This window comes from Rhinopithecus bieti, unplaced genomic scaffold (genome assembly GCF_001698545.2).
Source record: "Rhinopithecus bieti isolate Rb0 unplaced genomic scaffold, ASM169854v2 scaffold_14937, whole genome shotgun sequence".
NCBI lineage: Eukaryota > Metazoa > Chordata > Mammalia > Primates > Cercopithecidae > Rhinopithecus > Rhinopithecus bieti.
Genome location: NW_016808492.1, coordinates 1,934,074 through 1,945,328, shown reverse-complemented (window position 1 = coordinate 1,945,328; position 11,255 = coordinate 1,934,074). Strand labels below are relative to the sequence as shown.

Genomic DNA, 11,255 nt, shown 5'->3' with positions numbered 1-11,255 from the left:
TTTTTTTGAGACAGAGTCTTGCTCTGTTGCTCAGTCTAGAGTGCTCACTACAGCCTCTGCCTTATTATGAGCTCGGCTCACTGCAGTCTCCGCCTCCCAGTTGAAGCAATTCTCATGCCTTAGCGTCCTGAGTAGCTAGGATTACAGGCATGAACCACTGTGGCCAGCTAATTTTTGCATTTTTGGTAGAGACGGGGTTTTACCATGTTGCCCAGGCTGGTCTTGAACTCCTGACCTCAAGCGATCTGCCTGCCTTGGCCTCCCAAAGTGCTAGGATTACAGGCATGAGCCACCATACCTGGCCTGCTATCTTTTTTTAATAACAACTCTATTTTTGTAGGTTTGCAAGTACTGTATTTATTTTGAATTGTTACTTTAGCATCAAATAAGTGTAAACTTAATATATCTTTGTAGAGTTAAAAATTTTTTTTTTCATAACCTAGAAGCACTTGCTGAATTGCGTAAACTTGAACTTTGGCTTTCAGGCATTATGGGGTACAAGAATAGAAGATACAGTTCAGAGCTGATCAAGTTGGTAGCCTACAACTACACCAATTATCCACTCAGAAAGATGAACTAGAAACTCAACTAGATCTGAAAGGACAATTGACTGTCTTTAACCATGGTGCTTTTCAGAAGTTTAAAATTGCTTCTGTGTGCTTTTTGTTGTATTCTGTCCCTTATGTGGGTTTACAGACTGAGTTCATGTTACCTAGATTTTATTAAAAATTTCAAACAGTTGAGCCCAGGAGATCGAGGATACAGTGAGCCAAGATTGTGCCACTGCACTCCAGGCTGGATGACAAAGTGAGACCTTGTCTTGAAAAAAGAAAAAAAAAAAAGCCATTGAATTCTGGGTAGCCAAGAAAAATGGATGGATGCCTAAACCCGCATCTCCCTACATAATCTTCCAACAAAATATAGAACAGCAAAATCAAATATATCTACGGTTGACTCTTGAACAATGTGGGAATTAGGGATGTTGACCCTCCCCCCAACATGCAGTCAGAAAGCTGCATGTCACTTTCGACCTCCCCAAAAAACCATTAGTAGCTTACTGCTGACTGCAGTCCTTACTCGTAACATAAAGAAACAACATGTATTTTGTATGTTGTATATATTATATACTGTATTCTCATGATAAACTAGAGAAAATAAAATGTTAAGAAAACCTTAAGAGAATATATATTTACTTCTCATTAATTAAGTACAAGTAGGTCACCATAAAGGTCTTCATCCTCATCTTCATGTTGAGTAGGCTAAGGAGGAGGAGGAACAGGAGGGGTTGGTCTTGCTGTCTTAGGGGTGGTAGAGATGGAAGAAAATCCATGTATGAGCGCACCCATACATTTCAAACCTGTGTTCACACGTCAGCTGTATACAAAAACATGCATATTATATAACTGCAAATGGGAGTGCTTAGTACCGTCAGTTTTAAAAAGAGAAAGCCACTGAAGCTCTTACCACAAGCCTTTCTAATAAGGCAGGGCAGTCTGAGAAAAACTGCTCAGAGAAGAGAACTAACAGTGGTTATATTTTAAAATCATTGCCAGAATGTGAAGATACTGAAAAAGTTTTCTTATAGATCAGAGAACTGATAAGAAAGAAACATGGAAGTGTCCATATTACATGGAGTTTCTGTAGAATAAAAATGCAAAAATGAGTCATGGTACCTACCCATTGGTGATTGGGTGGTGAAGAGCACCAGAAGAGAAAGCAGAAAATTTAGGGTCTTAAAACACCACCACCAAAAAAAAAGAATAAATCAAAGGACTCATACCCATTCCCACCACCAAAAAAAAAAAAAATTCGGTAAAGAGATGGGAAAATGGGACTTTGGTGCATTGTCAAAAGAAGGTGCCCCTGAATTAAGAATCTTTTAAGCTAGTCCTAATCTACAAAATGAACGGAATGAAACTAGACCCTTATAAACTTACTAGAAAAAAACAGATTTGATGTACTTTACTTGATGGCACCCTTTCCCCCAGAAACAACTGTATAAAACAGAAGAAAATGACAGCATTGTAGATTGAATTAGTTTGTCTGTTCAGACTACATCTGGGGGTATAGAAAACACCTTGAATAAGATACTCAAGTGTTAAAAAAAAATGGACAGAAAACGGGTTGGATGGAAAGAATACATTGAATGTAGGAAAGAAATAGGAAGAGGAAAATTGTATCAGAATTGACTAAATTACAAGATGACTAAGGGAGATTAAACTTAAATGAAAATTCAATAAGGGACATAGAAGAAAGGTTGAAAAACAACTAAGGGAATAAAAATGAGATAAATATGAAGAGAGTGAGAAAATGGTTGAGGTGGAAGATAGGCAAAGATGAAATAACTGTACATATAATGCAATCCCTAGAAAACAATGTGATATAGCTATTATTAAAAACTATAATCAAAGGAAACTTCCCAGAAATAAAAGATCTAAATCTACATATTGAAAAGGCCTACTGGATAATTCGAAAGATTAACCCCAAGCAATCCACCCAAAGACAGGTCTTACTAAAACTGTTTCACTGTAAACATAAAGAAAAAAATCTCCAAGTTCTCTAGGCATAAAGACCAAACAACTTATAAGAGCAAAATAATTTTATTGACACTAGACTTGCAAAGTCAACTTAAAGCAAGGTCTGAATGCAGCATTTAAAATGACTCAATGGACAAGTGTGCACCAAGGATTTTGTAACTTTGACCCTAGCAATCCCACTTCCAGGCATTTACTCTAAATGTATACCCTCCAAAATTAAAATGCATATGCATACGTTTATTTATTGCAGTATTGTTTTCATAGTAGTATAGTAGAAACTATCTAAATTCTCATGTATAAAAGACTGGTTGAGCAAACCATGGTCTATCTGTACTCTGAAGTATTATTCTGTATTAGTGTGTGTTCTCCAGAGAAACAGAGCCAATAGGATATATAGATTTTTGGATTTATTATAATGAATTGGCTCACAGAGTTATGGAGGCTAAGAAGTCCCGAATCTGAGGTTGGCAAGCTGAAGACCCAGAGGAGCTGATGGTATAGTTTCCAGTCTCAGTCCAAAGGTCTGCAAATCAGGAAGGCCAATGGTGTAATTTCCAGTCTTGAGTCCAAGTCTGAAGGCAGGAAAAGAACAGTGTTTCAGTATGAAGAACAGGGAGTCTTCTCCACCCTCAGTATGACTTTTTGTTGTATTCAGGCCACTAATAGATAGGATGGCACCCACCCATATTAGAGAGAGGGCAATCTCTTTACTCAGTATACCAATTAAAATTTAACTCTCAACCAGAAAACCTTTATAGTCACATCCAGAATAATATTTAACCAAATATCTTGGCATCCTATGGCCTGCTCAAATTGACACATAAAATTAATGATTCTATTTATAGTTATGCAATAGAATGAGGAAGATACCTGAACTGATACGGAGTGAGTTGCATAATGTATTGTTAAGTGATACAAAGTTCAAAACAATATTTAGAGGACGATGTTACCTTTTGTATAAGAAATTAGGAAAAAGGAAATGTGTGTGTGTATATATATTCAATTGTGCACAAATAAATACTGGAAAGACAAACTTGAGATTGGTGGGTAAAAATGAAGATGGATGGGTGAAAATGGAGTGGAAGGGTTTGATGTAATTATTTGGGTAGTTCTGACTTTAGAATCATGTTAATGTTTCACATGCCCCCAAATTAAATCAATCTGTATGAAAGGTGCACTCAATGGAATATAACAGAAACAACTGAACTTAAATGTATTTTAAATGAATAACACTCTTTGTGGGGATTGGCAGTACTAACCCAGGTAACTTTAGAACATACTATTTTGACACTATACTATAAGGCTAAAGACAAAAGAATCATAAAGAACTATAAATATTTCACTTAGGAGATTTGTTTTTTACATTGTTATGTGAAGATTAGCAATTTAAAATCTATTATACTTGTATTCTTAGACTGGACAAATTAATAAATACATTGTGTGTAATTGGAGTCAGGTTCGTCTGTGTTGGGAAATTGAATTATACATATGGAAAGAAGGAAAGCCAGCATGAACCACAATATGTTGGATTAGAATTTGATATAGTATGAAATACTTCTTTTTAATATATAGGACCATGTATAAATGTATATGTGTGTGTGCATGCATCCATTTCCTACCTTTTTCACTGGCTGGGCTTACAAGCAATGATACTGAGTAACAGTATACATATTGCAGCTATATCTTAGTTTCAAAATAACTATTCTGTAGTGAAAGGAAACAAGAGTCTGACCAAAGGGCTGATTACAGGATGAAGCATGGGAAGTAAACATGAGCCTGAAACATCTTGTACCAGAAACTAAGGAAGTGCTCAAAAAATGATGAGTACATGTCAGAAGGACACTAGAGTCAGCATTAAGGTCTATAGACTAAAATAGCCTTATTTTTCCTCACTTTTTAAAGATATTAATAGGTAAAGAATTTTAGGTTGACAGATATTGTTTTGATACAGTAAGGATATCATTCCCACTGGTCTCCATTACTGTTGAGCTACAAAATAGTAAGGGATTGTAATCTGTTTAGTAGGAATATGTGAGTCCCTACCGATATAAATAAATTGGGAAAAGGGAAACTCTTCCTAATAGATGTAGAGTCATGGAATTGGAAAATCACCATTTGACAAGCTCCATGGTAATTGTTTCAGGCAAGAATCCTCAATAGATGCTTAAAGTAGTGGACAAAACTGATTAAAAACGGCACATTTACATAGTTTCCTAAGATCTTTACATAATACTTATCAATTATAAAAGGGAAAATAATAACTTTATAGTACAGAAAATGTGGCAGGTACTACCTTAATCAAGTAATCAAAGTTAACTATTAATAGGACCGATTGATATGTGCCACCAGTATGATGCCTTGAAAGTACAAAAATAGGCCAGGTATGGTGGCTCACGCCTGTAACCCCCGCACTTTGGGAGTCCTAGGTGGGAGGATTGCTTGAGCGCAGGAGTTCAAGACTGGGCAACGTAGAGACCTCGTCTTTACAAAAAAAAAACAAGATTACTTATGTGTAGTGGTGGCCTGCCTGTGGTCCCAGCTACTTGGGAGGCTGAGGTGGGATGATCACTTGAGCCCAGAGTTTTGCACCACTGCCCTGCAGCCTGGGCAGCAGAGTGAGACCCTCTCCCCCCACAAAAAAAAGAATAAAATGCGTAATATCAGACAAACCTAAATATCTGATATACTCTTTAAAAATATCAAGCTTATGAATGGTATAATCTGAAGAACTCTTACAGATTAAAGGAAGCTGAAGAAACTAACAGATTAAATGATGTGATAGCTAAATGTATCTTACGATTCCTGCATAATGGTGTAATAGACTAATTTTGAATAAGATCTGTTATGCACAATATAACAAAAGATGGAAAACATGAAAGAGTGGTTAAGAGACATTAAGAATAGAGAGGATGTCTGATATACTTCTAACTATATAGTTAAAAAGGAAGTGGAACAACAAAAATATTTGAAGAAAAAAATGACTTGAAAATTTTCAAATGTTAATGAAAGCTAGTCAGATAAATTCAAGGAACGCACATAGGGTAAATAAAAAGAAAAAACATACCCAGATGCATCACAGTGGAATTACAGAAGACCAAAGAGAAGAAATTTAAAGCATCAGACAGAAAAATGTGTTACTTTATTTTATTTTAAGAGAGAAGGTCTCACTCTGTCACCCAGTCTGGAGTGCAGTGGTGTGGTCACAACTCACTGCAGCCTCAAGCTGTTGAACTCAAGTGATCCTCCTGTCTCAGACTCCTTAGTAGCTGGGAGTACAAGCGCATGCCACCACGCCCAGCTAATTTATTTTTCTGTGGAGATAGGGTCTCTCGGGGCTGCCCAGGGTGGTCTCAAAGCAATCCTTCTGCCTTGCCCTCCCAAAGTGCTATGATTACAGATGTGAGCTGCCACAGCTGGCCAATATAACACCATTAAAAGAGTGACAATCAAATGGACAGCTGACTTTTCAACAACAATGGAGGCCAGTGGGAATGATATCCTTATTGTATCAAAATAATATTTATCAACCTAAAATTCTTTACCTATCAATATCTTTAAAAAGTGAGATAAAATAAAGCTATTTTCATTGAAGCAAAATCGAAGGGCATCCTTAGGCAGAAAAATGCTGATGCCAAAATGGGAGTTCTGACACATAGAAGGAATAAAGAGCAAAGAAAGTGGTACATGTTTTGTATAAATCAGTAATATAATTTATTGGAATTAAAAAATAGAGCTAAAACATATAGTAATAGTAGCATCTGAAGTGAGTAGGGCATAAATGAGCTAGAGTCTTTTAAGGTTCTTGTTTGTTCTAAGAGAAAGGTCTATATTAACTTACTAAGACATTTGGATATATGCTGTTTATTTCTTAGATCATCACTAAAAGAAGAAAATTGGACTTTTTAACTTCCAAGCAGGTAGATGGGGAAAAAATAAATATTCAACCCTAGAGAAGGAGGTGTTGGTGGATACAGTAGGTATACAAATAGAAATATGCAATAAGATTGTAGATTTAAAACTAAATGTATTAGTCATTATATTACCTGCAATGGTACTACTAAAAGCTCCATCTAAAAGACATATTGTCAGGATAGATTGTAAGCTGGTTTACAAGAGGCATATCTAAAACAGAATATATCAAAGTTCAAAATGGATAGAAAAGATACAAGAAAGTGACGTATTAAATGTTGGAAAAATTTTGACTTTAAAACAAAAAAGCATTAAGTTACTTTATAGTGATGAAAGGTTTACTTTATCAGGAATATAAATTTAAATTTGTAGTGGCTAATAACATGGTGTTAACCGTAGCAATTTAAAATGGACAGATTTTCAAGGAGAAATACACATGCATAGAAACAATGAAATATGTTTCTAAATAACTCAGGTTAAAGAAGAGATGATGGAAATTATAAAATATTCTGAAGTAAATAACATTCTGTAGACTTAAGTTTTGGAACTACAGCTAAAGTTATAATTAGAGGGAAATTTGTAACTTTATATGCAAATACAGGAGAAAAAGATTGAAAATTAATGAACTAAGAATTTATCTCAAGATATTAGCAATAAGCCCTTCATAGTAAATCCAAAGAAAGTAAAGGAATGCAATTAAAAAATTAACAAACAATTATGAAATGAAAACAATGAAAAGATAAAATGAGCCAAAAGTTGGGTCCTCAAATTGATACCTAAAATTGGCCAATTTTATTTACAATTACAAAATACTCAATACTAGAAATATAAAAGAAACATGACTTCAGTTTCTGTATACATTAGAAAGGTAAGAGATACTGTCGACAACTTTATGTCTAATAACCTGAACATTTACATGAAATACCTAGAAAAACCTAAAACTCACTAAATGTTCTGCAATAGTAGATTGAATAAATGTTTTATCATATAGTCGTATACTGGAATATTGCAATGAGCTATGGCTGTTTTCATTAATATAGATGAGTTCAGAAACGTAGCGTTGACGAAAAGAAGCAAGTTACAAAAGAATTAGAAATAAGCCGCTTGAGAATACAGACATGCATTTAAAAAAAACAAAATACAGATGAAGCCACACAATATGTAATATAGGCTGGTATACCTGTGTGGCAAAACAAAAAAGCAAGGAAATGATTTATCATGAAAGTCAGCAAAATTGTTACCAGGAAGAAGATGTGGTGACATGTAAGGTACTTCTAAAGTACTATTTATATTCTGATTCTTAACCTGGGTATTTTTATTATTTAAGTTTCGTATATGTATTTTGTCTTTTGTATGTATGATTCATTGTAAAACGGAGAAAACCACTAAATCAAAGGTTATTGAAACTGTCTTAATTTAATGGAATCAAATTACCTCTGTTTCTATAGTCATTTTGGAACTGGTTGAATAAACTACTTAAAACACTGCTTGAAAAATCAAGTGACCAAAGAAGACCCTCTGTGCCTGTAATCCAGTCCAGGGATCCATTAGGTTTTAGTTGGTGGATTATTACTCATGTAGCATCATTTTACCAGTTTGATCGCCATGGAGTACCAGATGAAGTGGTAAGACTTCATTTTTTAAAAAACTTTCTTATATTGTGAATTAATACGTAATTATTTGGACAAATTAGAAGATAAGTGAGCAGGAACAAGAAAAGTCAGACTACAATCACAGAGATAAATTATTTATATCCATGTATAATGTTTCTGTAAACATCTTGAAAAATTATAAAGTTCATGATTTAATTGTTTAATTAAAAAAAATAACTTGTAGAAGATTTGGTATGTAGTCCTGGCCCTGCTACTGAACAGTTGTGTGACCCTGAGCAAATTACTTAAACCTTTCCGGTCTTGTTTCCCCTTAACAAAAAATCATGAGATTAGATTGTCACAAAGGTTCTTTGTAGTTTTAAAATCTGTTATGATTGGCAAATAAATTTCTCGAGGAATGAATTACTTATTTTTATGAATAATTTAGTTAAAGTACTTCATAATAGCACTTCTTTAGTGAAGCTTTTTGCTAAGATAATTTATTAAACAACCATGAAGTTTGCTTCAAATAGGAAGAGATTTTAACCAATATATTAATTTCTCATTGGAAATATTTTTTACAGTGTTACTTTAAAACCCCATGAATAAAGTCAGCTAACAGATGTATACTTTGAAGACCTATTTTTATACAATTTCTACCATATTCAGAAATTAATAGTATTATATTATTATATCAGCCTATCAGCTCCATAAAATAAACATCTAGAATCATGAAGCCAGTTTGTCTATATTTTCAAAATTGGTCTTTTTTATGGCAGTGGTTACCAAACCTGGCTGATCATTAGACTTACTTGTGAGTTTTAAAAAATCCAGGTGTCTAGTCCAGCTGCAGTTAAAAGGAATGCAATTAAAAAATTAACAAAAAATTATGAAATGAAAACAATGAAAAAGATAAAATGAGCCAAAAGTTGGGTCCTCAAATTGATACCTAAAATTGGCCAATTTTATTTACAATTACAAAAATACTCAATACTAGAAATATAAAAGAAACATGACTTCAGTTTCTGTATACATTAGAAAGGTAAGAGATACTGTCGACAACTTTATGTCTAATAACCTGAACATTTACATGAAATACCTAGAAAAACCTAAAACCTAAAAAACCTAAAACATGCCTATAATCCCAGAACTTTGGAAGGCCAAGGCGGGTGGATCACTTGAAATCAGGAGTTTGACATCAGCCTGGCCAACGTGGTGAAACCTTGTCTCTACTAAAAATACAAAAATTAGCAGGGCATGGTGACACACACCTGTAGTCCCAGGTATTTGGGAGACGGAGGCAGGAGAATTGTTTGAACCCGGGAGACGGAGGTTGCAGTGAGCTGAGATCACCACTGCACTCCAGCCTGGGCAACAGGGTGAGACACCATCCAAAAAAAAACAAAAAAAAAAATCCAGATATCTAGATCTTACCTGTGGAAATCCTGATTTTTAAAAAGTTCCTTGGTTCTCATCCTCTATGAGGTTTGGGAACCATTGCTTTATGAAACATATTCTTTGATAGGCTTGATAGATTTTCCTCTTTGGAATGTTGGATAGACCCAGCTTTGAGAAGTCATTCATGGAATCTGAGGGTTAGTTAGTATTAATATAACATCATAGAAATGGAAAGGGTCTCAAAAAGTCCTCTAAATAATTCCCCTAATAATAAAAGGTCCTATAGGAGATCCCAGAATACAGTGAAATAGTCAGAAATTGCTCTGAGGAGTTCACACACAGCCCAATATCAGTGTATTTGAGTATTCTACCAATTTATTGAGAAAAGCCAATGAACTTCTCACAGAAAAGAATTGTGTGTTTTTTGTTTGTATCCATGATTATGTACCATGCTAATACAGAGCAAATAATAAATTTTAGCAATTGCCACTATTGCTATAGTAGTGCTTTTATTAAGCATTTTTGTGGAGTTAATGTGATTTCACTTTTAAAATTATTAGAATATTAGAACAATATTAAAGGAACTAAGAAAATTTACCTGTAATTCTAAGGTCATAATATAAGCATTTGCATTTCTCTTCCTTTCCAACTTTAGTTCCTCCAAGTATATATTTCTCATTTTAATCAATGTAAGTAAATATGGCAATTAGTTAAGTGTTTCTGAGTTTCTGTTATGTATTAGCATAATATTAGGTGCCTATTAGAGGATACACATGAAATAGATTGTACCACTTTTTTTTTTTTTTTTTTTGAGACGGAGTCTCACTCTGTCGCCCAGGCTGGAGTGTAGTGGTGTGATCTCGGCTTACTGCAACCTCTGCCTCACGGGTTCAAGCGATTCTCCTGTCTCAGCCTCCCGAGTAGCTGGGATTACAGGCACACACCACCACGCCCAGCTAATTTTTGTATTTTTAGTAGAGATGGGGTTTCACCATGTTGGCCAGGCTGGTTTCAAACTCCTGACCTCAGGTGATCTGCCTGCCTTGGCCTCTGAAAAGTGCTGGGATTACAGGTGTGAGCCACCACACCCTGCCAGATTGTACTACTTCTTGCTTCAAGGAACATGCTTTTAGGTTATTAATACTTGTTGGAACTGTATAAACAGTTAATTTGAGTGCATAGTATATTTCAATATTAGTTGATATTGACCCCCCAGATATTCTCAGTGTGGTAGACAATCTAGTCACATTAATATATATCATTGCTATTGCTATTGTAATACTGAATTGCACTGATGTAACCACCCATGGTTGCAATGCTGAAATCACTCTTCTATTTCTTTTTTCTTTTTTTTTTTGAGATGGAGTCTCGCTCTGTCTCCCAGGCTGGAGTGCAGTGGCACAGTCTCGGCTCACTGCAAGCTTCGCCTCCCAGGTTCACGACATTCTCCTGCCTCAGCCTCCCTAGTGGCTGGGACTACAGGCGCCCGCCACCACGCCCGGATAATTTTTTATATTTTTAGTAGAAACGGGGTTTCACTGTGTTAGCCAGGATGGTCTTGATCTTCTGACCTCGTGATCTGCCCACCTTGGCCTCTCAAAGTGCTGGGATTACAGGCGTGAGCCACCGTGCCCAGCCCTACTCTTCTATTTCATAGAGAACTCCAGAAGAGATTGTTGCTTTTATTAGCTCTGAATCAAGATAGTAAATGAATTGTCGGTGTTTCAAATAGCTTAACTCATGTCTTTTATATTTGTCATCAGTTCCTGTGTGATTTTCTTTTGCCAAGATTTTAAAATCACGTATTTTATGTAGAAGA

The 11,255-nt window shown here is 35.2% G+C and overlaps 1 protein-coding gene across 4 annotated transcripts in view; it reads left to right on the top strand.

Moving 5' to 3' along the window:
• MMS22L (MMS22 like, DNA repair protein) overlaps positions 1-11,255 on the top strand; it is a 167,556-nt gene that overhangs the window by 23,219 nt on the left and 133,082 nt on the right. For 3 of the 4 annotated variants that reach the window (XM_017886760.1, XM_017886759.1, XM_017886758.1), the window contains exon 10: positions 7,895-8,071. The exons of the other annotated variant lie outside the window; for it this stretch is intronic. In XM_017886760.1, the coding sequence (XP_017742249.1) occupies positions 7,895-8,071 (177 nt within the window). The remainder of the gene's footprint in view (positions 1-7,894; positions 8,072-11,255) is intronic. 4 annotated transcript variants of the gene reach the window in all.